The sequence below is a fragment of the Colletes gigas genome, unplaced genomic scaffold, assembly GCF_013123115.1.
Source record: "Colletes gigas isolate AHSC1104 unplaced genomic scaffold, ASM1312311v1 Colletes_gigas_Sc00008, whole genome shotgun sequence".
NCBI classification, from domain to species: domain Eukaryota; kingdom Metazoa; phylum Arthropoda; class Insecta; order Hymenoptera; family Colletidae; genus Colletes; species Colletes gigas.
In genome coordinates, this window is record NW_025106637.1 from 201,611 (window position 1) to 224,958 (window position 23,348).

Here is a 23,348-nt window from a genome sequence, read left to right on the forward strand (position 1 = left end):
AAAATGTAACTGAATTTTCTAACGTGGCTATTAAAATACCAAGTGTTGCGTCTGCCGTTGGAGAGGACTTGGAATATTTATAGACTCGTTAGCCAATTTCTTGTTTGCCCGTTACCAGTGGAATTTAAGGCCGCGATTCCCGACGAAAACAAAAGCAGAGACACGCGTCGCGATCGAATATTTAAGGGAGCAAAAACGAGAAGGAACCGGTGGATACGGCAAAGAGAGAACGATAGAGAACCCACTAAACTCTGTCGTGATATATTTTTATGGCGACCACATCGGCTGGCTTCGATCCAACCACGGTATCGTTAACAGCAAGGCTGTCGCGGCTCGATTTTCTCTTTACCGCGACCGATACTCCTTATTTTCCCGTTCCATGACTATTTCTGCGGCGACAAAATTACAGAAACACCGCAAATACGATCGACATCTATCGACAAATTAACGGATAAAACTCTGCAGGCGTGGAACGATATAATTTTGTCTATCCAGAGGATAAGTATGAATTTTAGCCGAGGAACGCGACGGTTCAATTTTCTCCAGAGTCTATTTACGTTCGTCGGAAGCTAGCACCGTCGGCCTCTGAACAAGATCTTAAACCGTCTCACGTTCTATGAAAGCAGCTCCTTAACGACTAATTAGTTGCAACAGGAGGTTGCATTCATTCGCCTAAATACGCCTGTTGCACTTGGTTGGAGTTACGTTTTCTACGAGTAAATTGTTAAGGAACCTATCTTTCAAAGGGAGAAACGAGAGTCTACGTTTTCTGTATCGAACGAATACTTCGAACGAAGCGTGGAAAAGCTGTTGGACTAATTATATTTGGATCGCGCGTGGTTGCACACGGGGTGGGCGAGTTATTCCATAGAGGAAGATCCGATCTAAACATACCGTGTCAGCGTTATGCCGGTAAAGTGCTGGTTTGTGTTACCGGATGGAACGTAATAGCCAACATGGAAGCTCGTCCTATTTCCAGCCATTGTTTCGAATCTATCAGAGATGGTGCAAACCTACTTTTTCAGGATAACACAGACTGGAACGAGAAAAACAATTTCCTCGCTCGCAACTGCGCTCAGAGACGACGGAAAGGGTTGCTAACGGAGAGGGTGGATAACATGATTACGATCTCTGTATCAGGTGGCTACCAAGGATTCCAGGTGCAAGGCTAATCGTCGATACTTTTTATCTCCTTCCATAAAAGTTTTCTTTTCTACGGTGACTTTTGGTTCGCGTCGGGGCGTCAGGTAAAACTGGATATCCTTTTTTTTCGAGAAGAGAAAAGGCGTGCACGTCGATGGCACACGGCTACGAGGCCTAACATGACCACAATTACACGCTCAGGGGAATGGTCGACGGTAGGCGCGACAATTGGCCGGATGTTTCCCCATTGTACGTCCGAACGGTATTGTCCGCAGTTTAGGGGCGAGCTGAAAAGCGCCGAGCCCGAAGGAAACGCCGTTTAAACGCGGAAAATTTCGGCATTGTCGGTTACGCGCGCCGATCGACATTCCTGTCAATAGGGCAAATTCCGCTAAGTAGAATACGATATCGCCTGATCGATCCCCGAAAAGGAAAAGTAGCTTCGAGGGATCGAGGATCACGCAGAAGCTTCCAAAAAGTTTTCACAAACTTCCACGGTAATCGTAAGGGACGCAGAATTGCAATTCTCGATACACGAGAAGCCAAAATGGTTCGCCACCCCAAAATCGACCCTTTCGATCGCGCGATTTTAAAGAGGGACTTTAAAAAGCGAGTTCCGAATCCGGTCGTGGTTCGCCGCGATTTTCGTGAAATTCGATGTTAATTTCCCGAGTACGCGACAGCGGGGGAATCACACGGTCGGTCGAGCAGCAAATCGTCAACTGGTTTTATGTTTTCATTTGGAAAAGTGCACCGTTCAACCCCCGAAAGTCGTATCGGACCTTTACGGACGTCTCCCCCATCAGATTTTGTTTACGACGAGTCTCGTAACATGGCAAAAGTGGGTTTAAACGATGTCACGAATAATCGTAAATGTTTACAATTATCTATTCGTCGATTCATACAACTTTTTATTTTTTATTTCGGTTGCAACAGCGTCCCTGCTAATTCGATGCAGTGCTTTCGCGATTTCTGCACAAAGCATAGCTAAGATCGAGGAAACTGTGTACTTAGGACAATTCTCCGGCGTTCTCTGCCCTTTTCGCCCCTCTCTTTCGACGTTTCGAATCAACGATGCAAAAGTCAGACGATAAATCAAAAAATCGTTGGGCAGCTGTAGAGTGCTGTTAGGCCGGTTGCGTGTCATCGGCATTGTCGTTCAACGCGGTCGTTTAAATCCATTTAAGGGCATCGTAATGGCGAACGCTAGAGGGGGTTACAAAGGGGAGGATTCTCACCGAGAACCCACGGGTACCGATTTCCAGGCCCCGACAAGGCGTGTCCCGTGTTTCCGTCACCTCTGCCAACCTCGTTCTCTCTATTTCTGCTTTTTTTTCCAGCTCCCCACGATCCCCGTCTTCGTTTCCGCCTTTCGAAGAAGAGATCGATGGTCGACCGGGCATTCACCAAATTTGTCCACCGCTCCTCCAACGCGTATCTCTATACCCTCGGTCGACTTCGATTTTCGACCGTCTATTATTTTTTGTTCTGGTAAAAATCTTCCGGTAGAAGACGCGTCAATGGATCCACCATTAAGTAAATGTTTTAAACAGGTTACTTTAAAGAATCTAACATTGGCAAAAGTGATACCCGATACGATGGAACCCGAAAAATCGTTTCGACTTTTTTAGTATCGCCGTCCAAGTCGGAAGAGGGTAATACCCGGAGGTGTGTTCGTCGGTGCACCCTCTTCGGGGTCGCTGGCCACCCTTTTAGCGTCGTGTTCACACCCCCGAAACGTCAGCGGCTAATTGATATAAACGCGGAGAGTAATATACTTGTCATACAGGCGAGATCCGACCCGAAAGGGAGAAAGAGAGAGAGCGTCTGTGTGTCGGGGCTTAGAAACCTCGAGCCCGGATTACGTTAGTCGATATTAGACTCGGTGGTCTGATGTTGGACGATCGGCCATTAACATATGAATACGAGGACCCAAAACCGGCCGGTTGATCACCGACGAACGCGAGAATTAAAATCTTCGTTGGCTTTTTTCCTTCGATGTTTCCAAGAAACTAAACGTGGAATTGCAAATATCGTTTTCTCCATCGCCAAAGTAATTCCCTCGAACTGTCAACGATATATCTGACTCGATACCCCTTTTCATTCGTTCGATATTCTCCTCGTTTCGCATTACTTTCGATGACTATGGATATCTGCTAACTCGCGAGTCGAAGCTTTGAACGCGTAGAGCTCGCCCCTAACGAAGACAGATACGTTAATACCTTTTTCCGATATCGTGTTATCTTCTATTACAGCTATAATTGGGAGTTTAATATTTCCTTGTTCACGGTTCTGTCATTTTACAACTTTAAATTCATTATTAATTATTAATATTCATGTAAAAGTAAAGTGAGGAAAATTGAAAATTTCAAACTGTTCCGGAAAAATTATTTTTAGTTCTGGGGGTCAATAACAATCATTTTTGGTCAATAGACATACCCCCGAAATCCTACAGACTTTCGAGAAAAAAATTCGAGTAGGTGGTCAAATTTTTCGGAGAAATTAAAATTTTCCAAATCGTTCTAAAAAAATTATTTTCATTTGCAAGGGTCGATTACAATCATTTTTGGTCATTACCTTTACCCCCGAAATCCTACGCATTTTCGAGAAAAAAATTCCTCACCGAAAATCTAACGTGAGGCCAGAAATGTTTGCCCGAATTTTCATGCGAGTCTTTAAAACATCATAACTTCTGAACGAAGTGGAGGATTTTAATGTTTAAAAAAGCAAACGACGCGTATTTTAATGGAGAATACGTAGAAATCACAAAAATATTCGAAAAGTTGATCCTTGACCCCGTAAAGTAAGAAAAACCCCATAAAAATGGACCAATTTTCAAACAGCCATAACTCCTATAATAGTGAATATATTTCAATGAAATTTTTTTCTGAAGTAGAGCCCATGGGTACCTACAAAAAAGTATTGGACAACTTTTCTGTAGGGCGTCAAACAAAATTACTAAAAATGAAAAACGAATTTCTAAGAAAAATCGACAAGGGGGTTAGTAGCTGCCTAAATTTTCCGACGAAAAAAAAAATTTTCAAATCATACTAAAAAAAATATTTCTGGTTCCAGGGGTCGATTACAATCACTTTTGGTGAACAGACATACCCCCAAAATCCTACTCACTTTCGAGAAAAAAATTCTTTACTGGAAACGTAATGTATGGCCAGATATGTACATTATATTTCTGGTTTTTATCACTTCACATGTAGGTATAGTGTAACTATCCGACATATTTCATTTTTCAGCACTACCCCAGTCCCGAGTACGCCGAACGATCAAATTTTTACTGTATTTTATTTAAGAGATATTTATTTATTGGGTAAATACTCTGAGAATATGATGTGAGTTTAGAATTTTGGTGGTTATACGTGTTGTTTGAGACGCAGATACCTCAGTGTGGGTATGATAGTCAGGATGGTGTTTCGATCGGGGACAAGAGGGATCGTTTTCCGTGATATTCCAGCGGGGGCCGGAATAATGTCGTCAAATAATGTAGACAACGACGGACGACAAGATAATCCTCAGGAGACACGTAGGCTAGGGACGAAGCGGGCGGACATATTGTCTTAGCGAGTTTCGAAGGCTTGGCAGGGGTTCACCCTCCCGAGCCCATAAACGTATTCATGGCTGCGACGGGGGCTTTCGGTGGGGGGTTCTGCTTAACGTCGACGGAATCACCGCTGTCGATACGAAGCCTCGACGGCTAATAAAGATTGATGACGTTTAATTAAATGCTCGATAAAAACGACGCGCGGCGCTCGCCCCGAGGGACAATGGGCGGTTAACGAGGCTTTTTAAATCGACCGCCGTCGATTACGAATCGTGACTGGCTCTGTTCGAATCGACGAAAGCGTTAAATCATTATTAGAAAAGACGGGAAAGCCCAAAGACCGGATCGAAAGCGTCGAAACTTTTAATCAGGCTCTGATGCAAAGGCCATTTTTTAACTCCTACTTTACTCTTGCGAGAATAACGATTGAAATTCATTGGAATCTAAGCACTGAGAACATCTGGAGAGTAAGAGTGCTATCCTTATTGGCTTTGATCCTCCCGAAACGTACGATTGCTTCCGGAAAGAGTACCAAAGACGCGATAGATCATATTTGGAGTGAAATGGACCTTCGTTCGAGACCTCAGACGTATTAAGGTCGGTTTAGATAAATGCACCGAAAGGTGCGAGTGACTCGCGCCCTTTTGTCGAGCGGCATCTGCCCATTGACAATGGTAATGGGCGTGAAATTTCCGAAATCCCAAAGTCGACGACGGTGCTGGAAAGGACCGCGTCGAAGGGAGCGATGACAAATTCTGGTTTATTGCGAGACAACCAGGTGGTCCAGACCTAGCAGCGATCGCATCTTTAGCTATCTTCCAAGCTTCGCTGTTAGGGTAATCGCTGGAGAGATGTTTGCAATTTCTAAAAACACAGACTTCTTACCTCGTCGCGTCAAAGAGAAATAAACAACGGATACCAAACTCCGAATCAACGTAATCTTTCCGTGACGCTCGGGATCCCCGAGTGTCCAAATATTTATGAACGGCGGTGCAAGAGTTCCGGGAAGCTAATTCGCTTTGTGCGTCGATCGTGTGTAATCCTGCTATTAACAAGGACACGTGAAGGCGGGAGATCCTTCTCGAAATAAATGTCAGCTGCGGGGTCCACGCAATAGAAACGATTTCAGCGGCACGGAGGAGGGCGTTGTCGCGTGAAATCGCGTCTACCCAAAATATTTGTATTTTTCGTCCATTGTCGCAACCCGTGGGTTCCTGGGATGCCCGACGGAGAATCGGAATGGCCTGCGGTCACGAAATTTTCATGAATGAGTCCAGCAACCCCTAACCGAGCTTGCCGGGCCCACCCAAATCGCTTAAATATCTTTGAATTTTTCGGACGCGTTTTCTTACGTGAAAAATGGATGGAAAATTAGCACGGCGTTCACGGGTGTCGAGTGGCTCGAGGGAAATAGTTTGCGAGAAAAAAAGAGGCTGATGGCGAGAAAAGTCCCGAGGAGGACATAGAGGCGGAAGGACGAGGCGCGTTACTGCGCAAGAAACTCAGGACCGGTGAGCGCATGATCCTCCTGAGGCTCGTAAGGTGAGGAGAGCAGCTAATAAGGCGTATCAGTTACCAAGGAGACGAGCTTCTCCTTAACGGCGAAGAAGAATGGCGGACCGGAGCAAGAAGAGGAACCCCGAGGGCCCCGGCGAGCCGCGCCGGTTGGAAAACTCATAAGTTTCAATTTACACGGGGATCAGCGTCCTCCGACGAGCTTTACGGGGCGAACGCTGCGCCTTATATTGATTTTCGCGCATTTCAACCATCCCCCTGGACACGTTTCTACTTCTTCGAGGATGGAACGTCCCTCAGGTGGAAAGCGTCCTGTGAAAAATCACGGGAAACCGATCATCCCTCTTTGCGTCCCGTTAAACGTTTCCGGATTTAAATTCTCGAACGTGTACACTGGTCAATTTCGTTTAAATTTGTTCCCTACGTTTCTGTTCTTTTCCCTTAAGCTTCACGGTCGAAATGGAGTTGTTTCCAAGATGGGGGGGATCTACGAAATTAGACTCTATGCACCGGAACTGTTTGTTTTCCTGCGCGAAGCGATCTCCACGGATCCGTCGACGCGAACTACTTCGTCATGCGTTCAATTTTAACCGACTGTCTCATTCATCGTCTTTCGCAATTCAGCCAGCACCCACGCCTACGATCCTTGCAGGCGATTTTTAACATCCCGCCGCCTTGATCTTCGGCAAGGTGACGCGTCGTTCTCGATCGCTTTTCGGAAAACGCGCGCTCGCGACGCGCCTTACTCCAATTTTCGCGCGAGGTGTCCAGATGGACGGGAACAAGGTCGCGAAAGTTGGTCGATTTATTCGTGGGACATCCCGCGAATTTATTATAGAACCGCGTCCATCGAATGAGATGAATTTACGAGTCTCGATTTAGCGGTTAAATGAATTTAGGGACCGATGAGGTTTCGGGCGGAGTACGAACATGGATCGCGTCAGCGCGTTTCGAGGAACGCGTAAAACTCTGTATAATTGCGCAATACGATAAACGTCAGAGTGTTTTCATCGAAATATTCCACCCTGTATGTTACGGCAAGAGTGTGGGTGACGCGAAACGTAGGCGTCTAAATTTGAAACGGGACTGAAACGAAGAGCTGGGAATTGGGTCAAGCGCTGGGAATTAGGATGTTGGACCGTTTATGGGATCGCGGTGCTCGCCTAGACGGACTGACCCCTTTCGAAGGACCGCCTCCAAGAGGTTTACGATTGAATTTAAGGTGAAAATTTCCTATTAGACTCGTAAAAACTATACGAGAGCAACGAGACGAGACAGCAGCTTTGGTTTGCTTTCGTTTGCTGTCTGGTCTCGTTGGGCAAAGTATAGAGACTGCCACGTGTCCGAAGGAAATATTCTGGCCAACTATTAGCGCACCGACAGGAAATTTTCGGTCTCTTGTGCAACACGAAATGTTTATTGTAGCTTGTTTCTCGATATGACTGGCAGAAGAACTTGGTCGAACCAAACTGAATGTCACTGTATTCTCAGAAACACAGTTTGGCCAGATATTTTGAGTATCGCGTACGCTGATATGCTCGTGGCAAACGCTAATGGAGATATTAATAAACAACTGCGCAGATTTGGTAGCAAAGATCGTCGTTTATGGAATAGAAATCAGAGTCATGGGGGTCCATCGACGTCGTGCACGGTTGGCCGTGGCCGAATTGAAAATAAATACACCTCGTTCGTATCTGTATCGCCGGGTCGACCGATACGCGACAACCGAAATAGAGTTGCATTTAGGACACCCGGTACATGCGTGCTAGGAGGTCGCACCGTATGATCGAACAGTGCCAAATCTAGAAGATCACCTTTCTTCCGTCCTCCTTACGAGTTTCGACAAGCTATTGCAGATTTTCACGCGTTTCGATAGTTCCCTGCAATCTTCCTACTGTTCCCAGCGATTTACGTCCTGTTTCTAGTTTCTTCTATTTTAGCTGACACGGTATTTTGGTATCTCGATGGCGACGTCGTATCAATCATGGCGTCGCGTATTCGTGTCCAGTGACGTACGATTTAAAGATCACCCGACGTCACCGCGGCGTATTGAAACAGATGTATTTGCACCGGACGGCGTAAATCCATTAGTCAGCTTCAAATCCCGAACGTTTCGATAAATCAGCAATGCCACGCCATCATTAACGTAGGACGAGTTTAAACTTTTATCCAAAATCGTTAGAGCTACGTTTGCGTAATCGTTTTGAGTTTTTAACCGCGTCGACTATGTATCTTCTTTGGTGGGAGAAAGGGAGGAAATTGTACCGTAAAAGATTAATCGTTCTCTGAACAAATATTCAACGCGCGATCGATTTTATAGTAAAAAGCAAATAAAGGGTTCATTATTATTATTATACAGCGGTAGAACCTTGTTTGCAGTGAGCTTCGCCAATTAATAATTGTCGATACAAGACAGACACTCTGTGGACGTAAAAATTTCGTTCGAAAGTAAACATTATATTTCGTGCAGGGCTTGCACGAGCAATGACATTTTCGCGACAAATATACATGCTCACAGCCTTGGAGAAGGCCTCTCCTCAAGGACCGGAACATCGGATACTGCCAATGTCAATTTGGCTTGATGGTCGTCACCATTTAGGTATGGCTCGCGGTTAAGACACGAGCCTCGCGACGATGGAGGGAAAAGTATTCGACTTCCGTCAGTTTTCGAAACGTCTATTATTATTATTTTTTTTAACAAGCGAGGAGGAAAATAATGTCGCGGAATCCGTTGGACAGCGACTCGAGAGACGCTTAAAAATAGAACAAATGATCTTGCGTGTCCAGGGAGAAATTGAAAAACGTCCTACGTCGAGTTTTGTTTAAAGAACGCTGATTAATCGAGGGAGAGCAGCTTGCCAATATTAGCAAGACTTCCTGTACTGCGTCGCGCACTATATTTTCCAATTCAATTCCGGTTGCGATTCTCGGAATGACGCCACGTTAATGATTCATCCGGTGTATAAAGACAACGAGACTTCTAAATTCAGCGAATAGTCTTTCTCCCGATAAGGCCGTGCTATAATTATGGTTTCAAGAGCGTGGAGTAAGATCGTAGTAATGATGAGTACCGTTTAATTAGAAACTGATTCACGATCAAATGTTTCGATTGTTTACTAGCTTGTTTACGATCGAATCAATGTCTCATGATCGCTAGATACAATGTCGATTTATTTACGGCTAATTATATCGCGAGTCTAGGAATATATAGAATAATAATTAGAAGTATTTGCATTATCGCTTGTGATTCTCAGTTAATTTCTACATGGACAAAGTAGGCGCGTAAATTGGCGCTTAAGTGGAATACTGGTTCGATGATCAGACGTTCGTTACTACACTCGATCGTCTATGATTTAAAAACGTATGTTTAGGAAGCACCCTAAATTTTAAGGGATCAAAGCGTCCAATTCCATACTCGATCTACTTGTGGCTAGATTGAGGACGTTCGTGGGACTCGTGCAAGCGTAATTTCGTGCTTTGGTACCGGAGAACGGAGAACGAGGGGTTAATTAACGAGGATTCCTCCGCGTCCCTCGACGTCCTTGACTCCGATGTTCAAGATCGTGATTCGGGGGCGAAATTCCGCGGAATTACGAATCGATGAAAAAAGTGTCGGAAGGAAGAAGGGACGCGTGGGCGTGCAAAGTAGCGACCGTGATGATATCGCCGAGTTGGAAAGAAGCAGAACGTAGTCAGGGAAAGAGGAAGGTTCCGACCAATCGCGTTCCGTTGGCGGGGGTTGTGCCATAAATGTCGCGTGGCTGATCGCGGAAACTCGCCGCTGGTCGGCGCCACCGTACCGACGTCCGGTATACTAGTCCACACTTTTGGCGGCAGCCGCCCAGTCTAAGGTCCAATCTCCGAACCGAACGGTCGTCCGAAATACTTAGGTAAAAAGAGCTAAACTTCCATCGACCACCGGTCTAAAGCTCGAGTTTCTCGCATACATTTTTCTTTTCTTCCTATTTTTTTCTCTATTTGTTACTTTGCTCGTCGAAACGTAAGTCTCTTTGAAACCGATCGGCGACCCCCTGTGCCACCCACGAAGAGAGAGACATAGAGAGATCGAGAAACCGTAGATACCCGGAGAGGGATAACGGTATTGGGACGTGAGTGCGACACTCAAGGTCGAAGACTCCAAGGGACGGTCCTTTTTTACGCGAGAGGGAAGATCGAGGGGATCCATCGTCACGTTCGCATTATACCGCTCTCAGTTTGTGCGACAAGTGAACCGAACGAAAGAGGAGAACGCCTGACTGGACGTGGTTCTATATATCGTTCTGCTTGTCCTTTGCGTGTACTCGCTAGGAATTACCTCCTCCATTAACCCAGAGAGACTGAGCTGTTTTCGTTCACCGAGACACCCAGCCCCGGATGCCTATCGTCTCGCTCGCCCACACCATTTGCGAGTATTTTTAGACACTAATTGATGCTACTAACCGCTCGACGATTAACTAATTGCAGTGTGAGCCTGCCCGGCGCTCGTTGTTGTTCCGCGAGACGAAAACGATCGTAATTTCAATGTTGCGCTGTTGGGAAAACTCGAAACGCAATCGAAACACGATCGTCGTTGTCTCCGTGTTTGCTGTTTTTTTTTACCCACTTCTAACAACTACCCTTCCCCGATCCTGCTTCCCGCCGTTGTGTGACGCAACTTTTAAGATCGGTCGAAAAGCAAAGGCTGAAATACACGAAATAACGGAACAGTGAGACTCGTAGATCCGACGAGTGTGAAGTGACCGGTTGACGGGCGGTGATCGAGATCGATTTATCATCGTTCTAATTTCGTGGAGGCGCGCTCGCAATAGTTGGCGCGTCCCGCGTCTCGGTTTCGCTCCGCTCGCATACCAATTCAAGGCAGACGAGGGATGACCGGCGCGTGTCACCGAGCTGCTCGAAAACCTGGACACGGTCGAGTCCGTTGCCAATCAAAACCGGCCCTATTGTTTATAATAATTGGCAGCGATTTGTTTGGCTGTTACGTAACGCGCCGCGGAGTACTTATATCGCCGGTTAAAAATAGTCCTGGGAGCACGAGTGCCGCCAAGTCCGTTGCGTCTCTTATAGCCGCTCCCTTTCCACGGCTGAATCGCCAAACACCTTTTCGCCGATCGTTAGCGCCATCTCGCGTGAACTACTTTTCACCCGTTAATTAAATCGGTTTTACGTAAGGAACATTCGATCTTCGCGATACAATTCGATGGAAAAATGCCAAAATTACGTCTATCAAAATCAAATACGCGTATCCGTGGCTACTTTAGATCCACACCGATATCGTGCGCGAAAGATCTTGCGTACGGGCGATCTATAGAGATTTAAGTAGTAAGGCAAACGATGACGCCGACGGTCCTTCTTTTCATTTCAGGCAGCCAACGCGCGTATAAAATTACAAGTACCTAGAGAGACACGCTCCAGATTGCTCATTCTCTTAATATCGTAGAGTACGTCACAAGTGCCAAGAGGCGCCTCGCGCCGCTTGACAAGCTAAACTGCGCGTCTGACCGAATTAAGGCGTCACTACTTTCGGCTACATCCAGCTAAATATAACGCCGCGAAAAGGCTACTTTCTTGGGCCAAGCGGAACTTTGATTCCGAACCAAAACAATTATAACCGACGTCCACTTCGCGCCTTTCGACGGATCTACGCAACATTTGTATCCGTTTAACGATCGTTGTGTATTTAAATCTCGAGAATTAGAACAGCGGCAATTCCATCGAATGTTATACACACGGAACGAATATAAAATAGACTCTGCACTTGAACGGATCGACGATGGTCTATTTGACCTTGTTATGGAACTACCATCCATTTCCTCCCACGCGTGGCTTTATCAATGCTAATCTCAAGTGAAACACCTATGCACCTTTGATAATAACGTGCAAGGTTTGTTTCGTTTCCGGTCAAGGGCGTACAGTCGTCGAAAGAACAGCGTGGAATTAAATCGTTTCGAGTATCGAGAACGTGCGTAAAGTTGCCAGGGAAAGTTCGATAACTTTGTCAGCGGATTGCTATCGATTTCCCAAGAGCCGTACGAGAGCAAAGTTTCGATGGAACCAGGCAGCCGGTATATTCCGGTAACACCGTTTCCTCGCGTTTCGCCACAACGCGTCGTGTTCGTTGTCTTCTCGGTCGATGGTTAAAGTTTCCCGGGGCGCTGTGTAGGCCAATACGCGAAAGTTTCCTCGTTTCTGAGGTGGTGTCGGGTCTCGTGCAACCCTTTAACGAGTCACGCGAGACGCGCGCGGCTGCTATAAAACTTCAACAACCATACCACTCGGGGAATTCGTCCGTTCGCTGTCAAGTATTCGACACGAGCCGGTATTCCCCAACACGACACGCTGCTGTTCTCATATACGAAGCAAATCTTAATGAAAACGTATTCGTAACCTTGGTCCACGTAGTTGACGACCATGTATTTTTTTTAGTATGTCGCGGGAACGAATAACGTCGGAATTAGCGTTGGCATTGAAAAACGAAACGCGACAGGTGGACGAGCAAGAGCACCTATCGCTATCACCTGTCATCGAGGCGAGCCCACGTGTTCGTCGGGTTAGGTCTGGCGAACGTCTCGGATATTCGATTCTTTCGCACCGACTGGCAACTTAGTCGAGCACCGCGTATGACGCATACAAGTGGAACGCGCAGAAAACTATGCGCCTATGAGAAGCTATGCCGGTCGGGGCGTATTTCAGTTTTTGGACCTACGCCCCAGATGATTTGCTTGACCGCGCCGCGCTTATTTTTAGAGACCATCTAGATTACACACGCGCGCCTCCGTTTGGGGGATTCACAGGGTGACCCATTTAAATATCCCCCGAAACTATCAATGATATTTTTAAAACAGAGAATCCCATTAATCGGAAAGCGCGGTCGTTTAATGGGTCATTGTCGCGAAGACGGCAAGCATTAAGGAGCCCATTCCGATGGGAGTTGGTGAAAATCGGTCAAAGTCAGACGGAGAGCTATGCTGGTTGGATGTCCACCTGTTTCCGACTAAAAACGGACCGGGGCCCGGGCAGCCTAAATTTAGCGACCGCGAATCCGGGACTCTTACGTCACGCGGCATCGTTCGCGACCACCGAGCTTTCTTATTTTCCCTTTTTCTCGTCGCTATCTCGCGTTTGAACGGTCTCGTTTCGATTATGTCGGCCAGTTACTCTACGATCGACCCATTCAGATTTGTTTCGAACGAATTTTGAAGCTATTTTACTCAAATCCAACGAACGACCAAAGTCTGTATCCCTGGTAACTCCTAGATCTACGGCCCGATACCCGGAAACGGACGCGTTCGCCGGGAATAAATATTTTAAAAGAGTCGATTAATTTCTATCACGCGTTTCAAATTTACGCGGATGACCTTCGATCGGTCTTGCCGAGAATGAAATAGGAATACGCGCAGAAAGCGTTCGGGTGATCCAGGCCGAGTATGAAGTGCGCGCGTTTGCTAAAATTAGCGGCGCCGTTGCGTCAACAAAAAGAAAAGCCGATGCTCCTGTTTGTGTCGCAGTCCTCGATTGGCTGATCCGGGGAATGCCGCGGCCAATCGTAATACCCGTAATACTATTCGGTATTCGAAAACGGAACGATAGTAATTTCACAACGCGGGAACCAAATTCAGGCTTGCGCGTCTCATTCAATCGACAGCCTCATTGATATTCGACCGAACTTACTATCGTTTATTATTAAAGAACCATTTCTCTCGGACGGGGTAAACGTACAGAATTCCAAAAATCATTTTCGGCGCGAACGATGAAGAAATCGACCGTGAAAAATGCACGCGCTATATTTAGAAAAGAACGCGACGCCAGCAAACGCCTTTGCGGATAATCGTCGATAATTCTTATATTTTTAGCCGGTTGACACTCTCCTAGCGTTACATGCTCTAAAACTGTCCAATTCGCGGTGCCATCGCACTCTGTATACCATTTTTTGAACCGATACTTGGAACTTTCCATCACAGTTGGCAATCTTCCAGTTTCCCCTAACGATCTTATACTTTCTAACAGCTTTGATAAATTAATATCGATATCAACGGAGGAGAGAGAGAGCGGTACCATGAACGATCTTCCTTCTCGGGAGCAAGAGTACGAAATCGCGTCGCGTTCGGTGAAATTGAAACAACTTCTGGTCGCGAAAATGATACGAGACTCGCTCGAGGGTGCTTACAGTAGTCCGGTTTTGTTTGTTCCAGCGAACGAGTGTGGTTAACAGTTCAGTAGAGCGGTAAAATGGACGCGCGCTTTAGAAGCAACCTCGACATGATCGGGCGCAACGAGCCCATCACAAGGAAAGCCAAATTCTGGCAGAGTTATGTCCGAGCCTTAAAAGGTATTCTATTCTCCAATTGGAAGTTAATGCGATCAGGACCGTGGCACACAGTGTCGCTGAAAATAAACAAGTTCGTTATATGTATGTTTAGCAGAGATCTCTTTTCCTGTACAACTTTGCACCAATATTTGTGATTCGTTTATTTATTATCGAGAATGGAATGGACGTGTTCTTGTTCAAAGTGGCTGATCACGGCCCTGAACGCAATAACGAAATGGGTATACTATACCAGAGCGCAGATCTATTGGCATCGGCGAGTAAACTTGACCCCGAGTCCACTAGAGCTTAACCTTGAGGACCAGAGTATTTCTGCTCCCCGCTGTAGTTATCTTTGGTTCGGAATTACTTACCGGTATCGTTATATCGTAGAAATAGGTTCCATAATTAGTAAACAATTTGTTTACGGTATAACAGGTACCGACGACATGAGGGCTCCCGAACACACGCACAGGCCCCGCAGCATTTTCCGCTCGGATTACCCTGAACTGTCCCCCTCGTGGCCCTTTGGAAAATCTATCTTTGAAAATCCCCTTCACGCAGCCGATCGCATCAACGTTCCTGGATACAGGTATGTAAACGCGATCGCCAACTTCCTCGTCCAGTATCATGCGTTTTTCCAACCCTAAAAAAAAAAATCCGGTTAGAAAAGAATAAATTAAAATATGCATAACCCTTGATCGTGTTCTGAAACGTTTCCAGGTGTGTAATTTATGGTGCACTAAAATTCGGTATCGATCCTCGAGTAATTCTCATAATCGAAAGAAAAGGTTTCAGGTTTTTCCACGTCTTGATTGGTCGTTAACTGTTACCATTTTTTTTGTAAGGTACCTGCCCGTCCACCGTGAGATCTACGGTTACTCACCGAGGCAGATCTACCCCCATCAATACAAACCTGTAGAACGCTTCACTCCCGGTACGTACTAAAGAACTCTGAGCAAAAGTCCCAAAAGAGAGTGAACGACGTCTGAGATAAGAATAAAATGAAATAAAATATAAAAAAAAAAAGAGAGCAAAGAAATCGAAGGCGCGAAACGAAACGAAAAGTTTGATGCTCGACGTAATGTAACGCATACATCTAGAAAGACGAACGACAGATTCTTACCGGTAACGGCTGAGTGAGAACGAAACCAAAGAGAAATGAACGAAACGCATGAGAAACGGAAACGAAATCACCAATCGTCACTGTGTAACTGTTAATCGAAACGATTATACTATATAACCGCTCGTTCTCGGGGTTTTTTCCTAGGTTAATTATGTTCTTTGTTGAATGTGACCAGGTGCTTTTGGCTTCTGGTTGAAAGAGAACAAGAAAATTTTAAAAAGAGTATAAAAAGATAAAAAGAAAACTATATAAGGAAAGGCAAAAGACAGCTATGTCGGAGGTGTCGATGTCCCTGCTTTCGCAACTGACCCTCCGAGGCCTTTCTCAGAAGCCAGAAACGCCACTCGGAGGAGATCGTCTCGTACCCTAAAACCCTCCACCTTTGCCTGCACTCGATCGTAACTAAAAAACAAAGGAAAAATAATAATAATAAAAAGTTAAACAGAAACCGGGATTCTATTGTTATGTGTCATCCCCTCCGACGTGTGTGAAACGCGTATGCACTTAATCAGACCATGTTTAGCAAAACTCGAAATCATATTATAAATAATCTACCTTCATACCATACCATATGTGTACCACTAATTATTACTCTACACATCTTTGTATCTAAGTTATTATACGTATATGTCGCTATATAAGAACATGCATCTACATAAAAAATATATAATATGTTTAAATATGTCTAAGATTTGTCTGCTTCGCGACTCACTTCTGCGAACGGACGAACCCGTTTATCTGTCTATTGCGTCCTCCATTCAAAGAACATAAATCGCTCTTCCACCTTCCAAAGACCGAATTCGACGACACTGATAAATCCACCGATTATCGTAATTCCTATTTTTAAATAAATAATTAAACTTGCAACGAGTAACCGACGCAAAACTAGTATTTCCAATTCTTTTTTTTTCGCTCTGCATAAAAAAAGCTACTCGGTTTCGTTAAAAACGTCAACTATAATTTATTATAATAATATCGACAAACGTAAACTGGAAAGGAAGGCCTGCTGTCTCCGAATTCCGAGGACTTTGAACGACTCGAAAGTGAAAAGGAACGAAACTAGCAATGGTTAGAGGCACTAGAACGACTAGCAACGAATCAGACGACGGACGAAACGGTTCCGAGCATCGTGGATCATCGATCATCGTTCACCAACCACACAGATATCACTATCGCGCGTGTTCTTTACGTACGTGTCGTCCTGTGCGTGGTTTTACGTCGGGAAATGCACCGTCATCGACAGAAATCTCTAAGCTGACCCTGTTCTTTTGGGGAGGAGAGGGCAGAACTGATTCTAAATGTTCTTTCCAGGCACTAGACCCGACAAGTGGCATTTACTCAATCGCGTCGTCGATTTGAGCGACCTTAGGAGACAACAAATTATACGACACTGGCAGACAAACGAGCGAAACGTGCTTACCACGCACGTACGACTTCGTCATTGCTTACGAAGAAAGGATTACTAATTACAGCCCCCATCTAACGCTCATCCAATTAACTATTCCGTGATTATACTCTTAATGAGTCTTCATCATAGATTTTCATGTTATTAAATTATTACATTGTAAACTAATTCCTGACAATTGCTACGTCTCACGTTAATAACAATATCACAATGATTCGGGTTTGATAAGTATACAGTAATTGATATCGTTCGCAACATACACACGTCTTAACAAACTAACAATTATCCTTGGCACGTGACTAATTTCCCTCGTTAAAAAAAGTCAAGCAAACACGCACGCAACATCGTTTTTTGACGATCGTCGAGAAAATACCGATTTTCCAAGGTTCGAAGAACCAGAACGAAGGAATAGCGATCGAAGCCATCTAGAAACAGTGGCCAATCACAACGGATAAACAACGATGTGGTTTCACAAGCACAAGAAAGCTGCTGTATACTGTACACATAGAATTTTTTAATAAAGTTTACATGGCACCGAGAAACAAGACCGTGTTGGTGAAGACTTTGAGTTTTTTGAGGATCTTACCAATTTTTGTTCCATGTGATCGTGAAACTTTTTGTGCAATCGTTTCCCCAAAGACTTTTTGTGATTTTTTCCCCGCGATCGCGATATATTTTTCGTAACGTTTCGCCAGCGAGCCTAATTTTGTTTTTTTTTGGAGGGTGAGCGTGTGTTCGCCTACGATTTTTCCCCGATACTGCGAAAATTGTTTGGAAAATTAACTCTTGCAGCCGAGGTGGAGGTCGCAGTTTGATCCCAAGTAAATAAGCACTTCGATACGCATCGAAAGACGATCGCCAGAATGGGACGAATGGTTTTCGAAAGATCTCGTGAATAGAAAAGGACCGCCTGACACGAAACGTGAACGCACGGCGAAAGATTTATTCAAAGTCGAAGAGAACGAAGGCTGTAGTAAGAGAGACAAGTAATGGGAGACGGTAATTCGTGAAGCCCAAAGAAAGAAATAAATCAAAGCTCATCGATGGCCGCCAAACTTGAAAAAGCTGGAAATTTTCTCTCGACGCTTACGCGTTCTAATTTTTATTGCTACCGATTTTTCCTGTTCGCCGTCGTTGCTCGTCTCCCTTTGTTCCACGATTTCTCGTTAGACAGAAAGTTACGATATTTATAAGTAAAAGAGACGCGAGGACGATACAGAAGAATCGATAGCCCCTAACATTAATACACGCTCTCTAATTTTTATAATACTGTGCACGAGTATCGAGCATTCTTTCCACTAACAAACGACAGACAGTGCAATTAATTACAACCGGTTCCAGAAATTTCTATCTTTTTCAGGAGATGGCATGTACTCTTTTTTAAACCCAAACCACCCCCCCTTCACCCTCAACCCTACTAGCTTAAGTAATCCGATTATACAGGTTGCCCTAAAACGCGTCGTACCGATTTCTATGCTTTTTTTTTACATTAATTCATTAATCGTTTCTGTTATGGGGCATCCTGTATAACGAAACCTGTCGATACTAATTGATAGGGCGATAAACAAAGCACAATGGCGTAGGGAAACACGTTACGAACGGAACTTGCAAGATGGATCGACACTCGGACGACAACGACGACTATCTATAGTTTCCTTAATTCGTAGCCACGAGCTTTTTTGATCATTAACAGAAATAATGTTTGGGCGGTTGCGGCTAAAAAGTCGAGTAAATTGAGCAGTTTTTCGGAAATTTTGAACCAAGTCGCAGCTTTTTTTCTTCGCCTCTCCGTCGGGGGAGGACCATTTTTTGAAGCAGTATTTTTCGGTCCACTCAGGTCAGTATGCTTTTTCTCCACAATTACACGTGACGTCGTGTTACTTTTCTTTATTTTTTTTCTCTTTCTCTGTTATTTTGGTGAGAGCGTCGACATTTTTCTTTTGCCCCCGAAGGAAAGAATTCCGCGAAGCTAAGCTTTCAAAGGCCAAGTCTGTTTTATTTTTCTTCATGAAGTAGGAAGAACACGCACGGCTGACAACTACACGAAACAGGGACAGAACCCTTTTGCACCCTAACACTTTGCGATCCGATTAACCCGTTACACCCGTATCTGTGTCTGATTATGCGTTTATTTTCATTTTCTTCTCGTCAAAGCTTTCCATAAATGTTGCATGAAACTATAGGCTGATCTAAGAATTTGAATCCTCGAGAAATTAAACGCACTCGCTAACGCGAATAACTTTCGTTTTTCGTAAACTAGGCGCTTCGAGCTAAAACACTAAACCAGAGAAAATAGAGCACGGAATATCTAATTCGGCACATTCAGGCCAACGCGGCGAAGAAACGAAACCGATGGTACGCACGGTTTTCCATACCGGGTGTCGTGATCGTTCGTAGATTTGTAGATCATGGTATACAGAATGATTAATCGAGAAAAAAAAAAATCATAAAACAAATGGACGAGAGAAATCCATAGTTTAGTGACATGTTGTTATGTGGACTTGTTAGTTTTTTGTAGCGCATCGGATCGAACCCTAGCGATCGATATGGATCCTCTGCGACGCCAAAGGAAGGACGCAATCGTCGATCGATTATATTCGCCTTAAAGTTATATTTTCTTATCAGAGAAAGATTTTCTGCGTCCTTCTTTCGCTCGAAGAATTCTATAAAGAACGAATGCTTGTATTTCGGATCGAGATCGCAAGAACGTGTTTTGAAACGTTCCTCGATGGAAGAAAAATCGACGGTCGAACGTTTGAAAACAAGTTCCGCTGTTTAAAACTGCAACGTGGAGAAATATGTAATAATTTCTCGACGTTGCATATATGTATGTAACGCATCCCTGCACGAACTCCGGCGACCAGCGAATATTTATGATCGAATAACGGAGGATCTAGTTTCCCAACGATATAGAAAATAGACACCGAGAACAACGAACCATGCACGATGATCCAAACGTTTCTAAAAGTCAGTTACACAATGAACACTTTCGATGCATGAGATCCTCTAATTATTTTAAGCAAGATTCGCGTCGGGTTCGCAAGGTTCGGGAGTGTTGATCGGTGGGGATGCTTGTTTCGTTGCCACGAATTTTTGTTTCATTGCCATAAATATCACGATACAGCGAGACCGTTCGACCCTGAGAAAGCTTGGACCGATCATCTGAACCGCTTGGCAGACATCGACAAAATGTATCCGAGCAAAACGCCTTTGCTGTCTCGGCATATAAGCCCTCCGCTCAGTACGAAACGACTGTTCGACATCCACGGTGAGTATCCCTCCTCGTTGAGGTGTTTTCGCTTCTCGACGGATATCCTACAAAAATGTTTCAACTTCTAATCGGTTTCTCGTTTAAAAGAACAGTCAAAAAGTGAACTGTGTTTGCTCGAAACTTTTATTCCGTTTTTAAACCATTTTTCTGCCAAATCGAATCGTGATTAAAAGAATTTAATTAAGAGTACTTAGTGTTGAGTTTCTGGCGGTGATCTGTGAACCTAGAGGAAGTTGTCCAACAGTCTTAATTAAAAATCTTTGTGAAACTCATTATCGTAATTCCGGTTTTATAAAGGAAGTTCCCCTCATTGATGACATCAGGCGAACTATAAATGTCATAGTGATCCCTCTATTATTAAATTAAATGCAAAGTATCTATTTCCATACGGGATACTTGGCTTCTTGCGTTGAAGCTTTCGGTAACGCGATATCCTATAAATCTTCTAATTCTAACAATGAATATAACTTTGGTGACAGTTGTTACTGCAAATGACAATTCAAGATAATAAAATTAACCCTCTGCGCTCCATCGATAGTATCGCAAACTAAATAAACGAAATTACAAAAGCACCGATAAACTTTTGTGGAAGGTTCTCGGAGCGCAAAGGGTTAAACGCGTGAAGGTTTTGGTAATTTATTATTGACGATGCTGTTTAATTTCAGGTAACTTGTTATTCGATAACGATTTCTTACCGTCTTTCTCTACGTTGCTTCGAAAGAAGCCCTTGTTCGACCTTCTTGAACCATCGCCAATGATGCCGATCAGTGCCTTTACCAGAGACCCATGGTGGTACCCGAGCTACGCTCCTTATATCCCGAGCTATGCTCAAAGATCCACGCCGTTCTATCTGAGAGACAGTTACCTCAGTCCTGTAAAGCGTTGCTACCTATGGAGCCGACATCCAATCAGGCCTTTCGGTACGTAAACTTTCTTCTATCATTAACCGGACGTTTCGACTAAACATCGTCGCTCTTCGTCTGGCAAAATCGCATCCCTGCCTCTGCATCGTTTTCTCAAATGAAGAGCGAAGCTGTTGGCCAGAAAAGAAAAAATAAATATAAGGTGAAAAACAGGGGATCAGGGAATCTTTTCTCAACTCAAAAACATAACGAAAATTGCAAAGTTGCGATTAGAAAAAGAACGAACGCGAGAGGTTTCTTTTTCACCAGTCATTCATCATTTTACGCGAAAAATATGAAACGCGCGATCGGTATTTGTCGCGGAACAATTCGTTACAAATTTCACGATTATTTTGAGATATCCTTCGCTCGAAATTTGTTCGCGTACTTTCCGTTGCGTAATGCCGAAAAAATTACGATTTGGCATTATCTGAACCGTTTGTTTACTGGCTGGCTCGCGCGCAGATATTGTTGTTCTTTCGAACGATCCGTAAAATTCGAGACGACTCGCGCCAAACTCGATCGTCGAGCCAAACTGATCAACCGGTTGAGCTTGGACGCGAACGACGTTTCGAGATGACTATATTAATTCGTACATCGACGCTAAAGGCGTTTAAAAGTTGCACGATACGAATCGACAAGTATATTATTAATTTAGTAAAAATGTATCGTACGGCTTTTATTCGATCGAATCGGTAAACTTGACTAAGTTGGAACAATGTCGCTGACTCGACAAAACGGGCTTCGCGTCGATACGAAGCCATCCGCTAAGTCGTTTCGCGTCGAGTAAAAAAAGAAAAGATAAACGAAAATTCACCATCGAAAGTAAATGATATAGAACACGAATATGTCTGTTACATTTCAGGATCGTTATACTACTATTATTCGAAGCCAGTTCCACGATTTCACTTTACCAGCCCGTGGTACAATAAACGTACCACATATTAAGAAACAAAGTGAGCGATAAAATTAAAAATGTGGCCAAGTGTTTTTTGTCCCCCTCACCCCTTTACTCGTTAATAAAGTGAACAAATATTAATCGAAACGGACGGTGACGTCGTCGCTGTACATATTTCTGGCTACGACGAAGATTTACTTGTATAATTAACACGCAGCTAAACGTAACAATCATTAATAAGAGAACAAAGGTATCTCGGTTTGAACGAACAAGAACAACCGTCGACCCTAATCGTGTCATCGTGCAATCATAAATCATATTCGTTACGATACGAAACACATTATATCATCAAATTACAAAAAACAAAGAAAAGAATTGTGTTTTTAAAACAGTGTCGCACAACTGTCTGTATTTTCTACGTGACTTACGTGCCTGTACTCGCAACGTCCCCTCTAATAGGTCTGTTTACTCGAAATATACTCCTCTATGTACATTTTTACTTGACTAATATGTATATACACGTGTACATATCGACGAGAGAGTCGAATTGTCCCCTGTAAACAGATACTCCCTAAATTTTACTAAGTCCCATCCACCCACTTCTCTGCAAGAGCTCTGCTTCGTCGATAGTTTGTGTTTGCAGACTGTGTTCGAACTTAACACGAGCTTTGGATGTTACTCGAGACATCATTCATTCTCTCTCTCTCCCCAGCCCAGCCCAAACGTACTCTAATTGTTATTGCATCTTATCGTTATTCTCGTCGAACGGAATGATTTCTGTGCCTGATCCATCGATCGGTCTTTTTTACAGCTCACGCCTACTGATGACTGTGTCGCCCCGCATGGAACGCGTGATACGAAAAGAAGCGATGAAAAAAAGCCAAATAAAACCACGAAAAAAGAAAGAAAAAAAAAACAAAAAAAAGATATGAAAGAGTATTCGCATCGTATCCCAAACAACCGTTCGGCACCTATTGTCTGAATCTCTGTCTTTTGTTTCTCACAGTGCGTACCCGTCGTCCACGGAGTTTTATTTATTAACAATTCTCGACACCATGGTTTATTGTACTATACGTTCGTTCTGTCTACGAATAAAATAAACACTGCCCAAATTTTACTACACGATGTTCCTTTCTTCGACCTAATCATCATGCATCTTATCACACTCATTCTCTCACACATTGTTGTCCGTACGGAGCAACGTGATATCTGGGATCGAACACCAGC

The 23,348-nt window shown here is 44.2% G+C and overlaps 1 protein-coding gene across 3 annotated transcripts; it reads left to right on the forward strand.

Annotated features, from left to right (window-relative positions):
• The first annotated feature begins 9,947 nt into the window (after positions 1–9,947).
• Positions 9,948–23,037, forward strand: LOC122396911. Of its 3 annotated transcripts, none has more exons than XM_043395672.1 (8): positions 9,948–10,104; positions 14,407–14,543; positions 14,958–15,111; positions 15,368–15,456; positions 20,175–20,318; positions 20,987–21,241; positions 22,089–22,179; positions 22,933–23,037. In XM_043395672.1, the coding sequence occupies exons 2-7, from the start codon at positions 14,444–14,446 to the stop codon at positions 22,169–22,171; spliced, it is 825 nt and encodes a 274-aa protein (XP_043251607.1). In that variant the 5' UTR covers positions 9,948–10,104; positions 14,407–14,443; the 3' UTR covers positions 22,172–22,179; positions 22,933–23,037. The 3 variants fall into 3 exon arrangements, with proteins under 3 accessions (XP_043251607.1, XP_043251610.1, XP_043251609.1); XM_043395674.1 differs by lacking the exon at positions 9,948–10,104 and adding an exon at positions 10,145–10,323; XM_043395675.1 differs by lacking the exon at positions 22,089–22,179.
• Positions 23,038–23,348: the final 311 nt, after the last annotated feature.

Coding starts and splice junctions, on each gene's coding strand:
- LOC122396911 (XM_043395672.1), top strand. CDS start 14,444: ATGGACGCGCGCTTTAGAAGCAACCTCGACATGATCGGGCGCAACGAG. Junction 15,112..15,367: donor ATCAACGTTCCTGGATACAG/GTATGTAAACGC, acceptor TTTTTTTGTAAG/GTACCTGCCCGTCCACCGTG. Junction 21,242..22,088: donor ACATCCAATCAGGCCTTTCG/GTACGTAAACTT, acceptor GTTACATTTCAG/GATCGTTATACTACTATTAT.